Genomic DNA, 25185 nt, shown 5'->3' with positions numbered 1-25185 from the left:
TAAGATACTTTAATGGTTTAAAATTATTAATTTGTTTTTTAATAAAAAATATATTTAATTTTAATGGTAGTTTAGTTTAGTTTTGTTTGAATAAAATTATAAAGGGAAAATAATCTAGAAAATATCGTCAATTTAAGGATCATTAATTAAAAAATGCAATTATTAACAAATATAATAGAAGTATAAATCCGCAACTAATTTTATTGATGAATTATTCATAAACTTGTAAATAATATTATCAATATATGCATGTATCTAATTTTTCTATACGTAAATAAAAATAAATAAATAAAACGTCCAAAATATCTAAACCCATGACCCAGCGAATCACGCGCACGTGACTCGCATGATCTGCTAATTCAAGCTTTGCCCTATATAAGACCCTCGATCACGCTTCCTCCAAGCGTTCACCAAAACCCTAGCGCTGTAGGTTAGGGTTTATATACTCCACCGCCACCGTTTGCGGCTCTGCTTCCCAATTTGTTGTCTTCTTCTTCAAGGTGGGCGATTTACTCCAATCGTTGTCTTGTGTTCTTCGTGCCCTCTGATTCGCTTCGCTTTGGTAATGAATCTTATATCAGATTATCAATCAAGTTAACTCTGTTTATTTTCTGTTCTCAAGTTGAACGCTGTTATTTTTTTCCTGTTCGCCTCGATCGTTTTCTGCGGCTTTTATTAAGGTACTTGTTTTATGCGAAAGGCGCTATTTTTTATGTCGCACTTGATTGCTCCAGCGGTGCCAGTTGTTTTGCCTGCAAATTTCAGTCATTGATTATGACCTCATATGGGTGATAGATACTGATCCCTAGCCATAAATCTTTTATGGACTACAGCTCGCTGCAATATAAATTCTAAGTAGAGTTCTAACATATATCCTCGATTTATAGAAGAAGTTGTTGTGGCTCACTTTTTGTAATAATTTTAATCGCCGGATGACGTGGAAGTTGTACTATAACAAGTTCTTGAATTGTGATGTTTGATGACCATTTCTTCTTGTTCAGCATATAGACTCGACTTTTCTGAGCACCAGAAATGGGCAAGTCAAGCAAAAAAACCAATGTTGAGGTAATGTTAAAGTTCTTTCTTAGAAATGTAATAAATTCTTTACTGGACATATTAATTTAGCACTGATATCCCGCAGGTTGCACCGGTTGTTCCTGCAGTGCCTGCGAAGCCTGTTAAAAAAGGTGAAACCTTTTTTTTATTCGCTGGGGTGCAAAATGCCTTTTCATTTTTTAGTTTTATTTTTAAGTGGTTTTGATTGATTCTTTCGCTCTCCAGGCAAGAGGGATGCTGAAGTGGCATTAGAGAAAGAAGTAAGTGCAAAGAGGCAGAAGAAAGATATTGAGAAGGTTGTCCTAAAGGAGGATACCAAGAACCTTAAGAAGGCTTTGAAGGATGTTCCACCAAAAAAGAAACCAGAAACAAGCAGTTCAGAGGATGATTCCTCATCTGACTCTGAAGAAGAGGTGTGTAACTTTTTTTTCTCTTTATTTTTGTTTGTTTTTTTTCATTGCCAATCGGAAAAGCTGCCTGTCATTGTATCAATAAGCGTTTTTTCAGCCACTGACTGGCCATTTCATTGACGACAATATTAGATCCATATAAAAAAATTTCAAGAAGCTTTATCCTTTGAATATTGGAAAATAAACTTGCTGTTACATCTTTATTGAAACGATGTATGACTACCACTGCATGATTCCATTTTCATGTACACCATTCACAGTAATAATTAAGATAATTATTACTGATTAACAATAACCAAATGTGCAATAAACTTCACAATATCTGATGCCATTTTCATTGTCATGAGTCCAAGGTTATATTTTATACAGTCATGTTAACTAGTTGTAATTTTTTCCTTTCTAATCTCTATGAATAAGTTCTCTTTCCAACACACATTGTCATTGTTGAATGTTGAATTAAACTGGCAAAGGCTTCAAAGAAAGAGTCAAGTAGTAGTGAGGAATCTTCTTCAGAATGATCTTAAATGATTATTGAAATTTGTGCAGGAACCTGCTAAAACCGTTCCTGCTTCAGATAAAAAAGTTTTAGTTGCTGCTAAGAATGGTTCTGCTGCAGCTGTTACAAAAAAAGGAAAAGAAAGCAGCAGTTCTGAAAGTGATTCTGATGAGGATGAAGTGAGTCCTCTATGATGGCATAATTATAACTCGTTTGACAGATCACCTTTAAGCAGTGCCTTGACCATTCTTTGGAAAAAATTATGAGAACTATAATTTGTAGTGAATCATTGTCCTTATTATACCTATCAAATAATCATACTATAATCTGTATTCATATTTTAATTTTTAAATGCTATGTATTTTCAGAAGCCTGCTAAAGCTGCCCCTCAGTCTAAAAAGACTGCTAGTTCTAAAAATGGTACACCTGCTGCTGCTGCTAAAAAGGAAGAATCAAGCGATAGTGATAGTGATTCTGATGACTCAGATGAAGTAAGCATGGCATTATTGCATTTTCTATTTTCATTAAGTTTCGCTTTGATGCATCTTTAGTTGATTTTGTTAAGTTTTAGTTGTAGGATTTTGTTTTTGTTAATGGTTGAATTTTATTTGCTATTTGTGTATGTTTTATATATTTAACATATCTGTTGAACTCGAGCAATGCTACCTGACTTGTAGGAAGATGCACCTAAAGCAGCCAAAGTTGTTCCTGCAGCAAAGAAGCAAGCAACAACTGTTACTAACGCGAAAAAGAAAGATGAATCAGAAAGTGATTCTGATATGGATGATGATGATGATGATGTAAGGCCAAAGTTTGTTTATATTTTGTTGATGTGTGAAATTATATTTTCTTTTCATTTTTTTATATTTTGTAAAAGTAACTTTTTTTATGCCATGGTTATTTCAATCAGTTAATGAAGTTCAGGTTGATGTTGTGATTTTTAATCTATTAGAACTGTGTAGTTTGATGCTTGTGTTTATAATCTATTTATGAGATGGCTTTGACTTTGATAGTGATTCTGATAATTAGATGAAGTAAGCACAGCATTGTTTTATTTTTCATTGTCATTTAGTTTCACTTCCACTGTCTGTTGATTTTTCTATGCTGTTATTTGAAGGAAGAACACTATTTGTATTCAAATATGAAATTTCTTTTAACATATCTATTTGTCTGGATTAATACTGCCTAATTTGCAGGAAGATGCACCTAAAGCAGCTCCTGCAGCAAAGAAGCAAGCAACAACTGTTGCTAATCTTAAAAAATCAAATGATTCATCAGAAACTGATTCTGATGAGACTGACGTAAGTCCATATTATGCTTTTTAATATTCTGTTTAAATGTGACATTGCTTATGTTTGAGTTTTGTCAAAATAACTCTGTTTGCTAGATGAAGTTCATGAATACCTTTATACTTTTTTTTTTTAAGTTGTGCTATATTTTTAATTTACTCATAGGGCCTTTTCCATCGTATGATTAATTTTGGCTTTCAAGATAGCAATGCATGAGAAAAAGGAAAAAATATTTCATAGTTCTCTGAATGTAGCCCAGGTAAAATAATTTAGTTCTCTACAACAATTTTATTGGCATACAGCTTGATTGGTGTTTATAGATGTAGCTACCAAGAGGAACTCGTAAATTCTTAGTTAAGTAACAGGAAGGTTTGTTTAGTTGGTATTTGATATTTTGTGGGATCCTTTCTCATCTAGTGGTAACATTATAAATTAATCTTCTAGTATTTGTAAGCTTTCTATTTTTAGTCCTTATGATCACACAATTGAATTTTTCAATTTTGAAGGACTCTGATGAGAGTGATGATGAGCCACAACTGAAGAAGTCAAAAGTTACTGTAAGTGAGCATTTTGCACATCAAATCTCTGCCTGTTATTTTGTAATCTTATACAGATCATGCAGGATTCTTTGCCTTCAAAGAAGAGCAATGCCAATGCCAAAACTGTTGAGGAAAGTGACAGCAGTGATGAGGATGATGATAGCTCTGAAGAAGATTCTGAGGATGAACCTTCCAATACTAAAAACCTGAAAAAGGTAGTCATTTTCTAGTTGCATGAAATTATGGTTTTATTAATACTGCCATTACCTTGCAGCATCTGTAAGATATTTATATATGACATTGTTCAGTTGAATATTGCTTTTTGTGTTATTTTGGATTATCACAAAGACGTTTCATATTTCATAAATTTATTCTCATTTAGGATTCTGTCCCGTCGTCGAAGACCAAACCTGTTGCTAAGGCTGTCAAAAAAGAGAGCAGCAGTGAGGATGATGAGGATGAAGATTCTGATGAAAGTTCAGATGATGAGCCTTCAAAACAGAACCAGGCTAAAAAGGTAACTTTGTATATCCTATTTTCCCAATCATGTATGTTGAGACCAAGCCAAGAAATAAATTTTGTTTTCCTACGTTTTTAAATCATTTATGTATCTTATTATTTACAAATTATCTAGTTGGCTTTCACATGGTTGGTAATATACTGTTTCATTCACATTGCTAGTCAACTGAAGCACCCAAAAAGAGCTCAGACTCATCTGAGGAATCTTCTGATGAGGAAAGTGAAGATGAGAAGCCACTTAAGACTCCAAAGAAGGTATTTTTTTGTCTTACTGAGTAGCATGTCTACCTATTTGATGGTTTACATTGGGGAGTTGTTCAACATGTGTAAGAAAAATGCCCAAATGATCAGTACTGTTTAACCATATTGGTCGTCTACTTACACATTGCCATAATTGCATTAGAATTGCATTGCATGCATGATTTAAAGCTACTGAACTTTTCTTATAATTGCATGCATGCATATTGCTCTTCTGATTTGGCTAGTTGTTTTCTATGTGATGTCATTGCTAATGCAGGATTTGGATGTGAAGATGAAGGATGCTAATGCTGTTAGTGCTGAGAAACTAACTGCCACGAAGTCTGAAAATAAAACGGTATCAACCACAATTTTGGTTTGTTTGATTTCTGGATAGTTTGAGGTGGTTTATTCTGTCATATAGCTAGAGCTAATTTTTGTTTCTTTGTTTTTTTTTTGTGAATGTAATTCTTACAATTCAGAATCAGACGCCTGGATCTAGGACATTATTTGTTGGAAATTTGTCCTTTAATGTTGGACAGGATGATGTGTAAGTATAATTTAATATGAAATTAATCATGATAGTTATGTGATGGAAATTGTCATTTATGTTAAGATCATTCTGTCTTTCAGGGTTGAATTCTTCAAGGAGGCAGGTGAAGTTGTTGAAGTGCGTCTGTCCGCAGCAGAGGATGGCACCTTCAAGGGATTTGGTCATGTTGAATTTGCTACTGAGGAAGTTGCCAAGAAGGTTTATCATCTTATTATTTAACTGCTTCAGTTGTCGGTTTCCTTTTTGAATCTTCTGCATATTAAAATTGACTATCAGAATGTTATTTTCGGTTTCTACATACTACTCAGTGATTTGAGTGTTCCATAGAGTTCATTTGCCTTTTCCTACCTTCTGTAGGCGCTTGAATTGAATGGCCAGGAATTATATGGCCGCGCTGTTAGACTTGACCTGGCCCGGGAAAGAGGTTCCTATACCCCTCAGAGTGGGTAAGCTTCTCAACTAAAGTTGGTTAAGGCCTTTAGGGGAAAGACTCTTAATTTGAATGATTTTATCATTGTCATTGGATTTTTATTTCAAACATTTTGCAGAAAGGATAGTTACCAAAGGGGCAACAGAGGTCAGAGTCAAACCATATTTGTTAAAGGCTTCGATAGATCACTTGCTGAGGATGAGGTATATTGTCGGATTAAAATGCAACATGCTTTCTCCTCTCAACTACTGTTAACAGTGACACTCCTACAGATTAGGAGCTCCCTTGAGGAGCATTTTGGGTCATGCGGAGAGATTACTCGAATTTCCATTCCAAAGGATTATGAAACTGGCGCTTCAAAAGGGTCAGTCTCTTGTAATCCATTCTCTCATATTGAAATGCAACTCGAGTTTTATTTTCTTGGTGTTTTTGTGTTTTGCTCACAGGATTGCATACATAGACTTCCCAAATCAGGATGCCTTTAACAAGGCATTCGAGCTCAATGGTTCTGATCTCGGAGGATACTCACTAACTGTGGACGAGGCAAGGCCAAAAGCTGACAATCGCGATGGTGGCTTTAGCGGTGGCAGGGACGGAGGTAGAAGCGGTGGGAGATTTGGAGGGAGAAGTGGTGGACGTGGTGGAAGGGGCGACCGTGGCCGAGGACGAGGACGTGACTTTGGCGGCAGAGGCCGTGGTCGTGGTGGCACGCCTTTTAGGCAAAGCGCTGGCACAGCCAGTACAGGTTTGTGAACGCGCTTTCTGGATATCCCATACAAATTGTTCTCTAGATTTTTTTTATGATGAAATGTTCATTTCACAGGGAAGAAGACCACCTTCAGCGATGATTAGCTGTGGTCAAATTTCGGAGTTTTGGCTGAAGGATGTTTGTCTGTGTTTGCACAACAGCCAATTTTTGCTATCATGGATTAATCATCAACTTTTTTTCTGCGTTTAAGTTTCATTGTAGTTCGTTATCTATCAACTTGGTTTCGTTTCAATATTATAAGACCATTCTAAATTAGTTAATCAGGATAAGCAACGTTTGTTGCCAACCCTCTTATTGCATTGGTAGTTTATACAATTCATAGTCGGTGCTTATTAAATAAGTTATTTTTAATTTAAATATGTGATATTTTAAATTCCGACACTTTGCTGCCGTGGCTAAGGCACAGCTCCGTGCCACAGACCTTTTTGCTGCCGCCGCCGCCTCCTCCCATTTGAATAGATTAGTAGAAGAAGATGAGTATTGTAATGTTGCTCTTTGTAGCCGAAGATTAGAAGGTGGGTGGCACGAAGAACACGAGCTGCATGTTTGATTTTGCCATGTGATTTAATTGTTCACATTAAAGTTATCTTCACTGTTTTTTTTTTTTTTCATTTCTTTTCCTTTTCTTTTGGGTTGATGGAACTGAATTTTGTTTGTAGACTTAAGTTTTAAGTTTAGGGTTGCTTATATATATACACACACAAATTGTCTTAAGAAAGTTTATGCACATGGTTCGTTTGTATTAGGTTCTAGATTTGTGGAGGTGGCATGCATGGCATGAAAACTCTTCACCGTAACTAAAGCCCTAGCTAGTTAGTTTCATGCAATCGCAGCTCCTGAACGTTCACGTACCAAGATCATTCGAAGAATCAAAGCTTGAGCCGCAGCAAAGCAAAGAGATTTGATGCTTGCTCATGCTACCAGTAACGTATATATATATGCTGCCAGTGCACTACAGGCCATTAAATTTGATGCTATTGTATTCATTTGTTTAAAAATTAAATTTGAGGGGGTGCTTGGTTGGAGGGAATGATAGTGGGGAATGGGAAAGGGATTGAAAGTGGATGTTTGGTTAGGAGAATTAGTGGTGGGTCCCATGGATTCATTACCCCAAACATGGGAATGAACCATTCCCTAGCAAAAGGAGGGGAATGGGAAACCCCCCATTCCCATTCCCCACTTCCATCAATCCCATTCTCATTCACATTCCCTTATGTGAACCAAGCATCCCCTGATTCTTCTTCATTTGTGGAACACATCTATTTTTTGACGGATTCATTTATCGATTTAATAAGCATAACTAAATTTTAGAGTTACTTGTATATATCTAATTATTGGTTAGTAATATATGTATAATGGATGTTAGTTAATAGAGCTCAAGTTACTTGACGACTGATTTTTCGAAAGTTGTAGACCCTGTCATTTCAAAATCATACACGGTGGTAGAAAATGGAGATTACAGAGATTTATTCACTTCAGCACCACCGTCAGTCCATCCCCAGGCCAACTTAAAAAATGTAAATCATGGATGATTATTAGCCTTGGATAGTTGAATAGCACAGGGAGAGGACAGACATCCTGTTAGTAGTCGGATTTGACCCCTAAACGTCATAGTGATAATATCATCATATACTAGTCAACTGAGGAGGGGCCTGGAGATGACCTCGGCAAGAGCCTTGGTGCACCTCCTGCAGAATGTACTCAATGCATTCTGCTCCGACACATTTGAGGAGGGGCATGGAGAAAGCTCTCTTGTAAAGCTAATCCCTTACCAAGGTGAACCATCCGACTCTCTTCTTCCGCAAGCGAGCTTCCCCCGGATCGGCAAGTGTAGCTCCGGACGGTAGGAACTCTATTAGGACCGTCCTCCAGTCGTTCGGGAAGGTTATTCCTTCCATTCGGTCGATGTGCGCCACGAGCGAGACTTGTTCGATCCGCTAGCTGTCCTATGATGATCACAGTGGTGGATCCAGGAATTTAATCATGGAGGGCCAGCCGCGATTTGAGCGCGACGAATTTTTTTTGATTAGTTAATAACTTCTATGTAATTTTAAAATATTTTTAAATAACTTGGCATACAGGAGAAAAAGGTACAATATTATGAAAAAAACTCGTACAATAATATTAAAATATTACAGCAATCTACTAACGAATATGTGACAATTGCATTCTTCGAGACTCCATGTTCTGAAACGCTGTAAAATTGGCTCATTGTCGACAGTATTAAAAACATTTTTCTCGATATAGACTACCAAACTATCATTCATCTCCATTCCTGTTTCGCAAATCTGTTTTGACAATATTCATTGCCGAAAACACTCTTTCAACGATTGCAGTAGCAACTGGAAGAAGTAAGGCTAGCTCAATCATCCGATAAACCAAAGGAAACACACGGTTCTTCATTGTTTCAATCATTTTCTTTGCAAGAGCTCCCAAATCTGAAATGGCTTCAAACCGTTCATCTGATCTGATGTCATCAATATATGTTTCAAGCTCTTGTTCAACCAACATAAGCTCACTCCAAGAAAAATCATCCTCATAAAAATGAGCCAGACGCACTAATTTCTGTACATCAAATCTAGAGAACGAGTTCCTAGGATCAAGGCATGACATATAAATCAACAAATCTGTAGTTGTTTCAGAGAAATGACTATCCATCTCCTGTAGAATAATATCGATAACCTACAATTTAAAAATCAAACAACAAAAGTAAAAATTAATAAATATGTTACTGTTTAAAAGAATTTAATTGATGGCAAACAAAAAAAGAATTATGAAGTTACCTCACAAAAGATTTCAACAGGGTAGTAGTGATAAAAATTAACATTTTTTCCATCTCTCTTCAAACGACTACGACTATTGATGTTATCTGTCATATTAATTATTTCAATGGAATGAGTGTTACAAAACTTCTTCACATCCTCAAGTAAAATATCCTATCCAGAATTTCTCAATTTTTGGAATTTGCATTTCACATTATTGATCAAATGCATCACATTCACAATATTTTGATCTTTCTCTTGTAGAACGGTTGACAAATGATTTGTGATTGCCAATATACGTTTCATCAATAGTAGAATAAACACAAATTCATAACTCTCCATTCTTTCAACCAAAGTTCTACTTAAATCCTTAGAAGAATGATCACCATCATCAATCAAATTTTGAAGAACCTCTATAACAGATGGCCACATTTGTTCAATACTACATAAAGTTGAATGATGAAACCCCCATCGTGTATCTCCAGGTCTAGCTAGACTAGTTTCTTGGTTTAGTTCTTTACCAGAACTAATCTCTCCTCTTTCAAGAAGTTTAACTTTTCTGTCATGTTCAAGTTGTCGAAGTTTGTCGGCCCTTTTGCAAGATGATGCAGATGTGTTCACAATCGAACCAACAATCCATATGAAATCACAAACATATTGATTTGCTTGAGCAACAACTACAACCACTAGCTAGAGTTGATGAGCAAAACAATGAACATACAATGCATACAAATTTTCTTTCATTATTAGTGACTTTAAGCCATTAAATTCTCCAGACATATTTGAAGCACCATCATATCCTTGACCCCTCAATCTCACAACTGACAAATCATACTTAGCAAATAAAAAGTCGTGCCTCCTTAAAACAAGCAGCTGTAGTTGTTGCAACATGAACTACAACCATAAATCGTTTAATCATCTCTCCATGTTTGTTCACATATCTAATAACAACTGCCATTTTCTCTTTCACTGAACAGTCACGAGCCTCATCAAGTAGTAAAGTGAACCACCTATCTCCAAGATCAGCTAGAATATCATTTGTGGTCTCAACTGCACAAGCATTCACCAATTGCTTTTGAATTTTTGGGGCAATCATTTGATTATTTCCAGGTGCATTCATTCCAACAACTGCCGCAACTTCTGGACACTTTGAGCTATACCATTTGAGCAATTCTAAAAAATTTCCTCTATTGGATGATGTCGAAGACTCATCATGTCCCCAAAAAGGCAATCTTTGTAACAACAAAAATCGAATTACTTTTAAAATGGAAGTCAAGCGTTTGCGATAAGCAACTTCAAGCTCATGTTTCCCCGATGAAAATGAATACTTCACACTTTGTCTTTGATTCTTGAAAGCCTCAAACTATATTCTTGCCTCATTGTGCGCACTACCAACTCCACCTACATGCTCATTGAATTTTTCAATTATTTTTTTTCCAATTTATGAAACCAGATCTCGTAAACACATCATCTCCTCCAAACCCTATATTACTAGGTCTAAAAAGATAATGCCAGAAACAAAAGTTTGCATCCTTTGAAACACTATACTCCAACCAATCATGGTCATTAAACCAAACCTCTCTGAAACATCTATTGTCTTTACCCATTTTTTTTCTTGGAAAATTATGGCCTCAAGGTTGACAAGGGCCCATAGCAACATATTCTTTTCGAATACGATCTCTAGCACCAACATCATACTCTTCATTCAATTTTCGTAAACCAGGATCAGCAACAATTTCTACTTCATTACTCAGATTTTCAATATTTTCAAATAAAATTTGCGGATGAGGAGGTGGTGGTGGTTGTGGTGCAGTGGTAGACTCTTCATCCAGAACACTAGACAATTCAATTGAACTCCTAGGTCTCTTTGCAAAATATTTCAACATTTTCTACAAATTATAATGTATGGGAAAAAATTATCAACATAAAGTAATGTGAACAATTTAACCATAACACAAATAAATTATTTAACATCATTCATCAACAATTCTTTTAAAAAAATAAAATTAATTTAGCATAAATTATCAATATTCACAAATTACAATTAACTAACAGCTAATAAAAAAAACTAATTACATATTCAGAGTTTATACAAAAACTAAATTACAAATTATCCAACCATTAAATATGCAAAATCTAAATTTTCAATTACCAACAATCGAATATAAAAAGCAACTAAACATTTAAACTATCAAAAATTTAAATTATTAATTGTATCATACATTATAATTAAGAAACAATCAAACAATTATTAAAAAAATAAAATAAAATAAAATTCAGTAATCCACTTACCTGAAGGCTGAAGGCTTCATCTTTGGGCGTTGGCGATTTGCCGCTTTGATCGGCACTCGGCAGAGAGAAAAAAAAACCTTTGGGAGCAAGACTTTGCCGCTTTGGTCGGCGCTCGACAGAGAGAAAAAACAAAGGGCAAGTTTGTGAGCGGCGGAAACCAAAAAACGGAGGAGGGCAAGGAAATTGGTTCACAATTAAAAAAACAATTGGACACGTGGTTCACAATTAAATTGAATAAAGCAATTGGAAAAATATAAAAAGTAAATCTTTATTTGGAAACGTGCCATTGTGTCAACGTGGACACGTGGTTCACAATTAAAAACATGAATGGGTCTTCGTCTCTTCGAGACTTCGACTCTTCGTTTTCTCCGCGACTCCGCCAACCGTGTTTTTTCTCCGACTGCTGGCTGCTGCGAGTGAAGAACGAAGATAGTCAACTTGTAGCAATGGAAATCAGAATTATCCACAACAAGGTTGTCTTAAGTAAAGAGGAAGGAGAATTATCCCTGATTTTTTTTTTTGGTTCCGCCGGCAAGTGGGGGCGACGGTCGATACCGCCCCCCGGTACATCCGCCCCTGGACGATTGGCAATAACGAACTGGCTATTTTTGCCAACTCGTTTGTCGCCTGGTTCTCCGATGGGGGGGGGGGGATCTCTTGTATGATGACATCCTGGAAGTTCGTCTTCAGCTTCTCGAAGGCCTGAGTCAGGGTTTGCTTATCTCGAACATCCCGGATAGCTGTTGAGCGGCCAACTGAGAGTTCGAGTAGATGAGGACTTTCACGGCTCCCACATGCCGAGCTGCCTGCAGGCCGATTATCAGTGCCTCATACTCTGCTTCGTTATTAGTGGCTCTATAATCCAGCCGAACAGAAAGCTGCATCCGGTCTTCCAGTGGTGAGATAAGTAGTATGCTAATTCGACTGCCTTGCCGAGTGGACGAGCCGTCAACGTATATCTTCCATGTTGCCTCTGGCTCGCCACTTTGGACCTCTATGACGAAATCTGCCAAGGCCTGAGCCTTAATCGCCGCTCGAGGCTGCTATTGAATGCCGAATTCGCTTAGCTCGGTCATCCATTTGATTAGCCTTCCTGATGCTTCGGGGTTGAGGAGGACTCATCCCAAGGCACTGTTAGTTAGCACGATGATTATGTGTGTTAGGAAGTACGGACAAAGTCTCTAGCGGCGAGAATCAAAGCATACACTAATTTTTCAAGACCGGTGAGCGAGACTCTACATCCTTCAATATATGACTCAAAAAATATACATGCTGCTGATCTTGGCTGTTCTGCCTAACCAGACCCGATCCTGTTCATTGGATGACAGATAAATCCAAAGTGGCTCACCCACAACCAACTTGGCCAATACAGGCAAGGAGTTCAGATATTGCTTCAACTCTTCCAATGCTCGATCGCACTTGGCGTCCTACTGGAATTTTGTGACTTGGCGAAGCACCATGAAGAACGGCAGGCTCCGGTCGGACGATTTGGATATGAATCTGGACAGCGCTGTAAGACCGGTCAACCGTTGAGCTTCCTTCGAGTTCCAAGGCGGTGACATGTCTTGAAAAGCTTTGACCTTGTCTGGATTGGCTTCAATGCCCCGCTCGGTGATGATGTAGCCCAGGAAGCGGTCACTCTTCACGCCGAACAGACACTTACTCGAGTTCAACTTTATTCCATAGGTCCTCAGCGTTCGACAGGTCTCGTTGATATATGTACAGAGGTCAACAGCTCAGAGAGATTTAATTAATATGTCGTCAATGTATACCTGCATATTACAGCCGATCTACCATCGGAATACCTTGTTCATCAGCCTCTGGTAAATGGCTCTGGGTTCTTGAGTCTGAATGACATGACGTTGCACAGTCCCGTCGGTAATATAAAATAAAACATAGATAGAGCATATATATTTATGCATGGGTTTGCCATTTTAATATATATATATATAGTAGCTATTCTTATTTTATGAAGTTTTAATTTTGTTTTATCTAGTCCAAAGTATATGAATTTTAATAATACCTAACCGTTCACATGCCTTTGCATCTTCCGTTCCTCAAATCTCCACTATAAACTCTCTTCTTTTTTTTTTTTTATACCAATCTTCAACTTCATGTTCAGGTTCAATGACTCTCGTTGATGGCATGGTTATAATGGTTATCGCCGCCTCCTGCGCTGCCAGACAATCGCCAAAGATTTTGGGGCCAATGATTCCGCTGTCCCTGCCTTCCCCACCCCGGCGATCCTACTCCGCGAGGAGGTGTTGAAGGCCCCAAGTGCCTCCGCTAAGTTGCCCAGGATTAATCCGATTCCACTGCCATTGCCACCTCCACCCCCTACGATCACCGCCTCCCGACGAGGTGTCAAAGGCCCCCAAGCACCTCCCCAAGTTTTTGCTGCCGCCACTAATCGGATCGTAGCTTCCACCACCAGTGTTTTCATATCCACCACCGCTCTGTGATAGTTAGGGGTGAGTAATCAGTTTAAATCGAACAGATCGAACCGATTAAATTGAAAATTGAACTGATCGATGTTTTTTTTTTTTTTCCAAATTGACCGAACTTTTAAAAAAAACTGAACTGACCTAACCGATAAAATATCGGTTAATTCGATTTTAGACCGAAATAACTAAATGTTTTAGTTTGGTTTGGTTCTGATTTAATTTGGTTTAGTTTGGTTTGATTACATTTGGTTTAGTTCAATTCATAATATTAGTTTGGTTCTAGTTTGGTTTGGCTTAGTTCTGATTTAGTTCAGTTCAATCCATAATATCGATTTAATCGGTTTAACTAAAGTTTGATTTTTAAAACCAAAATTGAACCCATTAAATTGATTAAATTAATATTTTTAAAAATACTTTATGCTAATGATGATATCCTACATTCTTTTAAATTTATGATCTTTATCAAATCTTTCCTAAGATTTTGATTGAATCCTAATAGTTTAGGATGAATGACTCAATTAGTAACTATAATGTGATTTTAGCTATATTTACCCAATGTGGTATTAAATAATTAATATTATGATTTCTTATTCATTTTTAGATCACCAAAACATACATTAAATGGATTTGGAATTTTTATTTAGAGTTTTCAAGATGAATTATTATTTATTAAATAAAATAATAGGAAAGGTAAATACACTATTGTTCTGTTGTTGTTATTTGGTTTCCATTTGATAAGAATAATGGACATCCATATTTCATATTTCAGTTTATATCCATTAATGATTAATTAAGCTTATATGGAACATAATAATAGAGATCCTTATTTTGGTTGGGTCGCAAGGTTACAAGTAATTCTAGATTTTCTTGATTTGTCAGGCTTTAATATTTGTATAGAGTGTGTCAAAGGAATTCATACTAATCAAAATTGAGTTTTGGAAATACTAAATGTTCCATTTCCAAGTGAATAAAAAACAGTACATTAGGGATAGGAAGCATTTAGCTTGGATAAGACACATCCATCTTACCTCACCTAATTAAGTAGAATTGATGAAGCTAATTAATTCAACCTAAACAAGTTACATCAAGATTTTTCAATAAATTGAGTATGTAATTTCCAAAAAAGGTTTTGTCTAACGATGTGATCGTTGATCTGATTAAGAAGACTCCTATATTTCGTCGTGACCTGAAAACTAATTTTAAAAATGTTTATTCAATTGATTCGGTTAAATTTGAATTTAACTCAAGGTCAAACAACCTTCCTAAATTTAAAATTAAAATTAATTAGATAAAATTGCAAAAACATCTCATAGAACTAATAAGGTCAACATGTATTGTCTGAACCAAGACATAGAACGAGTGAGATGATAAACACAATTAAACTAAAATTATTTTTGAAAAAGGTTTTAAAAATCTATAAATTATAGAAATATTTTCTTGAAATTATTTAAGACTTAGAGTCTAGATCCTTTGGTCAATGTTAAACTCCTAGTCCCCTAAGACACATAGATATATCTTTCTTATGGTCAATAAGGATGTCCTAAAGGAACGTCGAATTAAAAAGAGACACTAATTGAATGAAAATTCAAAAGGAGTTTTAAAAATATTTTTATACTTAAAAACTCCTTTATAAAAATAGTTTGAAATTTTTTGAAAATCCATTCACTTGCAAAGTTTTTGAAAAACATTTAGAATTTTTTTGAAAATATTTTAAAAATCACATGAAATGTTTTTTAAAAAATACTTCGAAGTATTTTAAAGTCTTTGAAAAATGTTTTAATTTTTTTTAAAACTTCTTATTCGTTTGAAATATTTTGTAAAAGTTATTTGAAATTTACTTGAAAATTTCAAAATTAAAACTTTGAAAACTAACATTACAAAAGATCTTTAAAAATCATGCACCTAAAAATTCTTATAAAATTTTAACTGTTAAAGAATTTTTTTTCAAAGTGTTAAAAGTTAATATTTTCACAGAAAAAACAATGGCCTTTCAAAGGTATAGTTGGAAATTTTGATTAAGGAAAAATATTGTTGACGCAAAATCTAAGAAGGACCTTAGGTAATTGCTTTTTTTTTTTTCCTTTTTCTGCGTGCAAGGATAAGAGGAATGTTTAAGTTAGAAAAATTAATATCCTCTTAATTTGGCAAATATCAATAAAGGAAGAGATGGTAGGTGCTATCAATCTCCAAAGTTTCAATTTATGTTTGATCAAGGGTGACTAAAGGTTGATCCAAATATGATAAGATATGAGTAGTCTAGTCAAGTCAAAGGTTAATTGGATGACTAGCAAAGGTAAAATGTAGTCAGATTGACCAAATAACTAACAAATGACAAGTTCAGATAGGTTAAGATTGACTGGATATGTGGCAAGTGAAAAGTCTAAGCAGATCAAAAGTGACTGGATGCTTGGCAAGAGAAAGTTCTACCAGGTTAAGAGAACTGAATATTAGGTAAAGAAACAATTCAAGCAAATCAAGGGTAATTGGATGCCTGACAAACGAAAATATCCTAAGAGAGTGAACCCTAAATAGCTTAAAAAAGTCTTGGAGGAGTGACATCTAAGCAAGAACTATGTAAACCAATCTAGTCAGGTAGACTACAAGATTAGGCTTGTGTGTTTGGTTGCTTGTATGCTTGTCTTGTAGAAATTTGGAGCAGGAAGCAAGACAAAATGCAGTCGCACATAATCAAACGTTGCCAAATCAAGTCCAGAGTGAAGCTGACTTGACCCTGGTCGAACTTGACCTAAATCGGTTTGGTTGATCGAAAAATGATATGGTCGACTAGTTGGGCTGATTGACCGGATGTGAGTCCGAACTTGGTTCTGTAAGTATCATGGGTAAGTTTTGATGTGATCAATTGGGTTAAGTTAGGTTATGCATTTTTTATGTCTTGTGTCTAAGTGTGCAGGGACTTATGAACAAAAGAAGTTGAGTGAAAGATGCGACAAACAAGAAGGATTGCACGGAAAGCGAATCGACAGGCTTAGTGCATCCGAGGGATGAGAGGTTGTCGAAGAGTACGCCGGTGGAGCGAGAAGGACGTGCACGACGCTTTCGATGGACGACAAACCAGAGTGGAAGATTGTCCGAAGAGACAATGCTAGAATTGGGTTCGGGTGAGCTCGACTCTAGATGGCTGGAGAAATCACCCAAAGCGATCGGAGTAGAAGTCGGACAAGTCAACACAAAAGTTGACTTGTCCAAGCACCTAGGCAAGTCCAAGCACCTGAACTCTAGGTGCCTGAACCACTCTAGTTCCGATCAGGTGGCTCGCCGAGCTGTTGCAGCGTGGATAAGGCTTGGGTCCACTTCAGCGACACTCCATGCGCCCGGACCAGTCTAGGTGCCCGAGAAGGGATAAAATTTTATTCTCAAGCTGTTGCAAAGCAGATAGACTTGCACCGCTGGGGCCACATAAATTGGGTCAAGATGCCCGAGAGTGCCACGTCATCAAAATGGTTATTTTGACCAGTTGACTATAAATAGAGTGTTGATCACCTTCATTTGATATAACACACTTGCTTTAACTTTTGTAATCTTTGTTTTTAATTGTTTGTGGTTTCAATGGTGCAAGGGGCTTCTCCATCTCCAAGAAAGGAGACTTTTAGTGAGCACAATTCTGCCTTGGATTATCAACCACCCTGGTTGCAAACCAAGTAAATTCTGTGTCCCTTACTTTCTTTTTTATACTTTTATTACTTGTTTAACTAACGCCGCTGAAAAGTAATAGAAGTTTTTAAAATTCTAACTTGCACGCAATTCACCCCCTCTCTTCCTTTTTTGTCGACCGCACTGGGACCAATAGGTTCAGTAATGTGGATTGGTTTAATTGACCAAAAGGTTTTCAGTTGATCGATAAACATGATAACAACGAGATGGCGTGGCTCAGTCTAGATCACAAAGGGCTCAGTTGTGAGTATCAGGTTTGACCAGGTTCAATCGACAGGATAAGGTTTTCAGTCGATCAAATATGGATTGATTCAACTCTTTAAAAGGGGGACGAAGGCAGAAGACTACTCACCTTCTTCCTCTTTGTTCATAAAGAGTTTTTAAGTTTGGCTCGTGTGGCCAGGTAAGCGTTAGGAGGAGTGAGAGATATTCAAGACTTTGACACTGTTCATGGTGAGTTTGTTTGTATTTATTTATACGTGCTTTATTTATCTTAATACTTTTTCTTGTGTAATCAAACTTTTAAGAAGGCTTCTCTGCCTCTAGAAGTCATCCAAAAAAGGGAACACTAGTGAATATGCATATCTTGTGCATATGCCTTAGACTAACAACCTTGGAGGTTGTGAACCAAGTAAATCCGGTGTGCACTCTTATCTTTATTATTTAAGTTATTTTATTTCCTCTGCAACTAATTTTGTAGAAAGAACAAACACAACACGAAAAACAAAAAAGTGCGATCGATATTCACCTTCCTCTATCAATTCCCAATGGTTCAACAGGTCATGGTTGATCAAATGTTTGATAATAAAGAAACATAACTAGGCCACAATTAATTGAATATTTGGCGATTGAAAGTCCAACATAGAGTTATCATAAGAACTGAAGTTTAAGTAAGTCATGGAGAATTAAACACTTAACATCAGACGCGTAGTCTAAGTGAGTTCAGATTGATCGAATACTTGATAATGAGAAAAGTTCAAATAGATCAAGGAGAATCAAATAATTTGCAATAGAGAAGTTCTGCCAAATCAAAATTCATTGAATGTAGACATAAAATGAGAAGTTATAACAGATCAAGGTTTACTCTATGCTAGGTAATGGTAACCTTCTCACAAGTCAAGGTTGATCGGATACTAAGTAAAGGAAGTTCTGACAAGTCAATTAGTTCCTTTTAGTTGTAGTAGACTACTTCTCAAAATGGGTGGAGGCTAAGCCCTTGTCCCAAATTATAGAAAAGGTGCTTCTAAAGTCCTTGTGGCAGAACATAGTCTGTCGGTTTGGTATCCCTCGTAAACTTCTATCAGATAATGACAGGCAATTTCAAAGCTAAGAGTTGAAGAACTGGTGTCAAAACGTTGGCATTCAACAAGCTTTTGCCTCCATTTATTATCCTTAAAGTAATGGTCAAACAAAGGTGGTCAATCCAAAATTGATCTAAGTACTAAAAACCAAATTGGATTTATATCATAGGCAGTTGGGTAGAAGAACTCACAAGCATCCTCTGGGCTTATAGAACAACCCCTTGCGATAGCACAAAAATGACTCATTTTCATTTAGTTTACGGAGAAAAGGCAGTAGTCCCTATCAAGATTGGCATTACATCTACTCGCATACAAGATTATGAAGATGAAGCAAAAAATGCAGATAAAAGATTCATGGAGTTGGATTTTGTTACTAAAACCAGAGAAAAAGCAAAGACACGTCTTAAAGCTTATCGATAACACATGCGCTAGGCATACAACAAGAAAGCCATCCCGTGCTCTTTTCAGGTGGGAGACTTCATATGGAAGAAGGTACAACCCATGGGAGATGTTAATAAACTAGAACCAAAATGAAAAAGTGTAAGTACCCTGTGATAGTTTTGATGTGATCAACATAGTTAATTTAGACCATGTATATTTGATGTCTTTTGTATGAGTGTATAGGGACTTAAGAACACAATAAGTCGATCGAAGACATAGAGAGCAAGAAGAATGACATGAGAAGCGAGTCGATGGACTCGATGCATTCAAGGGACTAGGAGCTACGGAAGAGTGCATCGGTGGAGCGAGAAGGATGCACGCAGAGTGTTCGTGGGATGAAAAGCTGGGAGGAAGTATGCTTAAGGAGAAGGCCGGAGTTGTGTTCAGATGAGCTAAACTTTGGACGGTTGGAGCATCATCTAAGCGAGTGTGAGGAAAATAATAGTCAATGCTGAGATTGACCATTTAGATGAATAGTGTTCGAAACATCTCAGATTAGATTGGAGGAGCCTCAGATGTCTAACAAAGGAACGACTATAAAAGGGAACAGAGGCGTCTCAGTCGACTGGAGGCACCTCGGATGAACAATAGTCAAGGCGTCTTCAGATGATCTGAGGCGCCTCCATTGAACATTAATTGTTATACTGTTGTTGCATTAAGGATAAAGTTTTATCCAACTGGAGGCGTGCCTCCAAGTGATCTGAGGTGGCTCCAATGTCACGTCAGTAACAATAACTTTTTTTTCTTAGAATGCTATAAATAGCACTCTAGAAGTAGAAGTTTGAGGAAGAGTTCGCGCTTTATATATATATATATGTGTGTGGAAGAGTATGGTCATTGAGGCGTCTCCCAATCCGTTAGGCAGATGCATCAAGAAATATATGATGTAATTATTTTTTTAATCTTTTCTTAATTTTTTTTGAAAATAATTCTAATAATTAAGAAAGGGGGTTTATTATTATGTTACTTGATTTTTTATTCCTTAACTGGGCAATAACCAATAAAAATTACTAGCTACTTACTAAACAACAATAGAAAAATTAAATCGTTAATTTATTACAAATATCTTAAATCCACCTTCAATAATTCATTTTATTTTAATTTTAATGTGAATCTATTGTAGCCAAGTGATATATATATATGGCTGGACCGCGTGGTTTTGTTTTTAATAGAAACTCGCTCTCTGCCTTTTAATTTTGAATGTTACACGCGTGGTTTTATTTCTCCAAATGCAGCAAGCCAGCAAGAGAGTTTTAGAATCGACGCACCAAATGTGAATGTAATTATGATATATATTATATAATAATCATATAAATACGATATATATATTTAGTAGATTTTACAACGGACCAACTATTGTATTTGAATGACATATGTTTTCCATATTTGGTAGCGTACGGCCTTCTATATATATAGCTAGTACGGATGATCTTTCTCGGAAGATATAGCAATTTAGATTTTCTACATGGATCTTATGCCATGGCTGATCTTTCTTCTCCTCGCCTTATTCTCGAATCCCTTCCTTGTCTATTCTTCTTCTTCTTCTTCTGCAAGCCGTTACATTATTCAAGTCGAGGAGCCCATTGAGCCGCAGCTTACGGAAGCGAGTACGGGCATGGGACCTGCACATCCTCCACTGTCGCAGGTAACTTCGTCCGCAATGCGAGCTACTTCGGCTTATGGCCAATGGCACGGCCGCTGGGATGGCCCCTCGGGCTCACCTCGCCATCTACCAGGTTTGCCATAGAGACGGCTGCAATGTCAGCGACATCCTCGCGGGATTGGACGCAGGTATCAAGGACGGCGTCGACATCTTCTCTATCTCGATTGGCGGCGGCTCGGCACTGGACCAAGATCTCATCGCCATCGGTTCGTTCGCCGCGGCCAGGAAGGGGATCTTCGTCAGCTGCGGTGCAGGCAACGATGGACCTGACAACTTCACCCTCTCCAATGAGGCACCGTGGGTCCTCACCGTTGCGGCCAGCAGCATCGACCGAAGCTTTAGGGCCTCCGTGAAGCTTCCCAACGGGAAGGTGATTCTCGGAGTGTCTCTCGACCAGCCCTGCAACTTCACTAAAAACTCTCTTCCCCTCTACTACTCTACCGAGTCAAGGGCTTGCGACATGGATCCACCCGATGATAGTCACAGGGGTAGCATCTGGGTCTGTGAGGCCGACGGCGAATTTCCAAAAGATGTGGCGGCATTCATCAAGTCACATGGCGCCAGGGCATTAATCTTCATTTCCCCTAAAGTCGAGGCCACCACCATTCTGATGACGGAGCTGAACTTCCTTGGAATATGGCTCACCTCCCAAGATGGCTCCGACCTCATATTGTATTTAATCTCAGCTTCCAACCACTCTGCGTCGATCATCTTTAACGGAACGACGAATCTGGGCATATCCCCCTCCCCCGTCGTGGCTTTCTTCTCCTCCCGGGGGTTGTCTCGAACAACGTCGAGAATCCTCAAGCCAGACATCTCCGGCCCTGGCCTTGACATCGTGACGGCTTGGATTCCTTCCAGTGACACTCCGGAGTATGCTATCAAATCTGGCACATCCACATCGATGCCTCACCTCAGTGGTGTTGCTGCGCTCTTAAAGCCACACACCCTACTTAGTCACCGGCAGCTATCAAGTCGGCGATCCTAGCTCACTACGGCAGATGCTAACATGTTTGACGAGTTACTAGAACCGGCACTCTATTTCACCAAGGGCGCATGACACGTCAACCCTAACAAAGTTGCTAATCCTGGACTTATTTATGACATCACCGACGAAGACTACATCTCCTACATCTGCGGTAAATTCGGGAAAAAAAGAGTTAGAATTATAGCGCACGGAGTCGTGGACTGCTCGAAGAGAATGAGGGAAGAAGAGCTCAACTACCCATCGATTATGCTGGCCCCAAAAACCAAGGCGACGACCAAGGTAAGCCGGACGGTCCCGAACGTGGGACCGGCGAGATTGAGGTACACGGTATCGGTGACCATATCAAAGACTTTCGTGTTGGCTACTGTCACCCCCAAGACGTTGACGTTCACTGAGCTGAACGAGTAGAAGTCGTTCACCGTGAGCGCGGAATGGGGCTCTGGCGGACCTCCCACTTCCGATATTAAATTTGTGGAGTGAATGTTGACTTGGATTTCCGATGATTGTAAACATGTGGTGACGAGCCCATTGATCATCTATGCTCCGAATTGATTGATGAAGCGCTAGCTCGAGCTTACAATTGTCTGCTCCCTTTCAAATATTATTTATTGTTCATGATTATTAAGAATGTATGAATGAATTAATAGGGTGGGAACTCGTATAAATAATGCTTTTCCTTTCAATATCATAAACTAATATTTTTATAAGTTTTTTTTTAAAAAAAAACCCACAATACCCTCAGGGCATCTTCAATCCATCACTAAAACACCAAATTTGGTGTCAATTTAACACTAAATTGTTACAACCCATACACCAAAACCCACACCAAATATGGTGATGTGAATAGTGCAACACCACATAACCATATTTGGTGATGGAGAGAATTTTTTTTATTATATTATTATAAGATGAAATGTAATTAATTAATAATAATTCTTTTCTTTATCTTTATTTATAGTATAATTAAATGTAATTATTATTTATTATAAATTTAAATTAAGTGTATTTAATAGCATATTTAAATTTTATTATGTATATTTGTAAATATTTAATTTATTAAAATTATTATTTTAATTTTATTTAATATATTTTAATTATAATTACATTTATAAATTATTACTAATTTCATAAACATAATACAATAAAATATTAAAATTTTTGATATGCATAAATATACAATACATTACTCATTACATTGACATACAAAATAAAAAAGTAATGACATTAAATTAAAATATTACTAATACAAACTTAAAAACATAATTAACTAAGCTTAACAAACAAGTACATGGTACAAACGATACTAATAAGCCACACATAAACTTAAAATTATTTTAATAATATTATAACATTTTGAGTAAATCTTGCTGGCCAGAATCTGGCCAGCTAGAAATCTCTATCTCCCAATTAAAATGCATGCATGGACATGCATATAATTAATGTGGTCATATGAAATTACTAAAATACCCATGCATATATTCTAGCTGGCCAGATTCTGGCCATTTAGTAATACCCTAACATTTTATCCTAATTGTGTGTGATTTTATAATATTTTTAAAATATATTTATGCATGAGTAATTATATAATAAAATTAAAAATAAAAATTATATATATATATAAATTAGTTGGATACTGAATTTTAAAAATTTTAAAATATCAAATATTAAGAAGTATTAATTTTAAATATAATAATTATCATATAAAAAAATTAATAAGAATAATAGAATATTCTAAAGAATATTCCTTTTTTGTGTGATATGGTGATAATGGGTTGGAGTTAAAATAATGTTTGGTGTTGAAATTACACTATTTTAGTGTGAAAATTACATCAAATTTGATGATGTAAGTTAGAGACGGTCTTAGGACTCTAAAGAGTTTGACATTGACCAAAGGATCCACGACACCAAAGTGGTACTTTAAAAAAGAGAGGACAGAATTGTTATACATAGATAAAAGAAATTAAAAAAATAAATTTAAGCTATATTAGATATCCATGTTAGATGCCACCTACTACCGCATATATATGTATGAAGGTGTGCAAACTCGGTTCATATGAAGGTATGCTAACTATTATTCTTTGTATGCCTATATATATATATCAAATAGAGATGGTTAATCAATCATTAGCTTAATAGTGTTTTAAAATATGTATTTATACCATTAGTTAACCATTCACTTTAGTCCATATTAATTTATTAGTCTCCAATGGATGGACGTTAACTTATTTTTGTCAAATCTTTTCCTTTTTATATAAAAATAAGAATTTCTCCGTACTATAATTAATTGACATCAATGTCTTTTCATATCCAACCAAATTATTTTCTCCACAAGTTACTTTTGCATCCACATCCACAACTCCCATCAACCATACGGGCTACCCAATTAACTAGAAGAGGATAAATTTATTATAATAAAGTAGAGAATTGATTTTTAACGAATACTTATCTCTGGAAAAAAAACTTTCATCCCATAAGCACTTCGCACTAAAAAACCCAATCATTTAAGGTCGAAAACTTGACGAGTTTTGTAAAAAAAACATAAATTGTTACTACTTAGTAACTAATTTAGCAACGTAAATATCTCATGGCTAATCAGCAACAAAAATATTTTATGGCTAATCAACAATGAAAAATATTTCATTACTAAATTTGTTGCAATTCAACGATAAAAATAAATATTTGTTGTAAAATCAGGGATGAATAAATCATTGGTTGTAATTTTTTCATCGATTTTGCAATGAACACGGAATTCGTCGTAGATTTTGCAATGAATCTAAAATTCGTCGCAAATTTTGCAACGAATCTAGAATTCATCGTAGATTTTACAACAATATTGAATTCATTGCAAATATTGTTATATGATTTATTATTAAGTAGTTGCGATGAAACAGGGATTCATCACGAATTTGCAACGAATAAACAGATTCATTGCAAATTTGCGACGAATCTCAGGATCATTGCAAATTTGCGATGAATCTCGGATTCATTGCAAAGTTTTAATTTTAAGAAAAATAGCCTGAAGTCGGTTAATTGATCGAGAGAGCTTGGAATGAGGGAGTGTAATGGGGTTTGTGGGGTGTGACAAGCAACTACTCTGCAATTGCAACTGCCACAACCCACTACTAACTGTTGGGGTTGTAAGGTTGTAAATATAGTCTTCCATTAAAAATACATAGAAAATATGATAGGTTTTTAATCATAAAATATTGCGCGTATCGATTTTTTTAAATAATGTTAAATCAAAGTTCAATTTTGGATGAATTATGTATCATGGATAAAATTATAATATATAGACAAGTATTAAGTGCTCTTTTTATTATTTTA

At 36.4% G+C, this 25185-nt stretch overlaps 3 protein-coding genes across 5 annotated transcripts; 2 read left to right on the top strand and 1 right to left on the bottom strand.

Annotated features, from left to right (window-relative positions):
- The first annotated feature begins 382 nt into the window (after positions 1–382).
- On the top strand, positions 383–6553 carry LOC122007352 (nucleolin 1-like). Of its 3 annotated transcripts, none has more exons than XM_042563210.1 (20): positions 384–500; positions 1002–1065; positions 1142–1187; positions 1282–1469; positions 2013–2141; positions 2331–2453; positions 2640–2762; positions 3159–3263; positions 3758–3808; positions 3874–4005; positions 4173–4307; positions 4472–4564; positions 4827–4904; positions 5029–5096; positions 5180–5297; positions 5457–5545; positions 5648–5732; positions 5802–5893; positions 5976–6274; positions 6353–6553. In XM_042563210.1, exons 2-20 carry the CDS (start codon positions 1033–1035, stop codon positions 6379–6381), a joined length of 2016 nt encoding a protein of 671 aa, XP_042419144.1. In that variant the 5' UTR covers positions 384–500; positions 1002–1032; the 3' UTR covers positions 6382–6553. The 3 variants fall into 3 exon arrangements, with proteins under 3 accessions (XP_042419145.1, XP_042419144.1, XP_042419143.1); XM_042563209.1 differs by having other exon boundaries at positions 384–562; XM_042563211.1 differs by lacking the exons at positions 3159–3263; positions 3758–3808; positions 3874–4005 and having other exon boundaries at positions 383–562; positions 4239–4307.
- Positions 6554–8557: 2004 nt separating this feature from the next.
- Positions 8558–11372, bottom strand: LOC122004785 (zinc finger MYM-type protein 1-like). Its single transcript, XM_042559619.1, has 5 exons — positions 11353–11372; positions 9917–10292; positions 9360–9750; positions 9082–9167; positions 8558–8980 (listed from the first exon to the last, which is right to left on the bottom strand). Exons 1-5 carry the CDS (start codon positions 11370–11372, stop codon positions 8558–8560), a joined length of 1296 nt encoding a protein of 431 aa, XP_042415553.1.
- Positions 11373–20889: 9517 nt separating this feature from the next.
- LOC122004784 (subtilisin-like protease 3) lies at positions 20890–21861 on the top strand. The gene has a single exon (XM_042559618.1). The coding sequence runs from the start codon at positions 20890–20892 to the stop codon at positions 21859–21861; it is 972 nt and encodes a 323-aa protein (XP_042415552.1).
- Positions 21862–25185: the final 3324 nt, after the last annotated feature.

This window comes from Zingiber officinale, chromosome 7B (genome assembly GCF_018446385.1).
Source record: "Zingiber officinale cultivar Zhangliang chromosome 7B, Zo_v1.1, whole genome shotgun sequence".
NCBI classification, from domain to species: Eukaryota; Viridiplantae; Streptophyta; class Magnoliopsida; order Zingiberales; family Zingiberaceae; genus Zingiber; species Zingiber officinale.
Note: the sequence above shows the minus strand (reverse complement) of the source record. Positions and strands in the feature narration are given on the sequence as shown.

Excerpts from the sequence above, each read along its gene's own strand:
- LOC122004785 (XM_042559619.1), bottom strand. The coding sequence starts at position 11,372 with ATGAAGCCTTCAGCCTTCAG. Across the intron at positions 10,293-11,352 it reads ATGAAGCCTTCAGCCTTCAG|ATTGCCTTTTTGGGGACATG; the intron begins GTAAGTGGATTA and ends GTTGTTACAAAG. Across the intron at positions 9,751-9,916 it reads CAGCTGCTTGTTTTAAGGAG|CTAGTGGTTGTAGTTGTTGC; the intron begins GCACGACTTTTT and ends CATCAACTCTAG.
- LOC122004784 (XM_042559618.1), top strand. The coding sequence starts at position 20,890 with ATGGCCAATGGCACGGCCGCTGGGATGGCCCCTCGGGCTCACCTCGCC.
- LOC122007352 (XM_042563210.1), top strand. The coding sequence starts at position 1,033 with ATGGGCAAGTCAAGCAAAAAAACCAATGTTGAG. Across the intron at positions 3,809-3,873 it reads TGAAGAAGTCAAAAGTTACT|GATTCTTTGCCTTCAAAGAA; the intron begins GTAAGTGAGCAT and ends CAGATCATGCAG. Across the intron at positions 5,298-5,456 it reads CTGAGGAAGTTGCCAAGAAG|GCGCTTGAATTGAATGGCCA; the intron begins GTTTATCATCTT and ends TACCTTCTGTAG.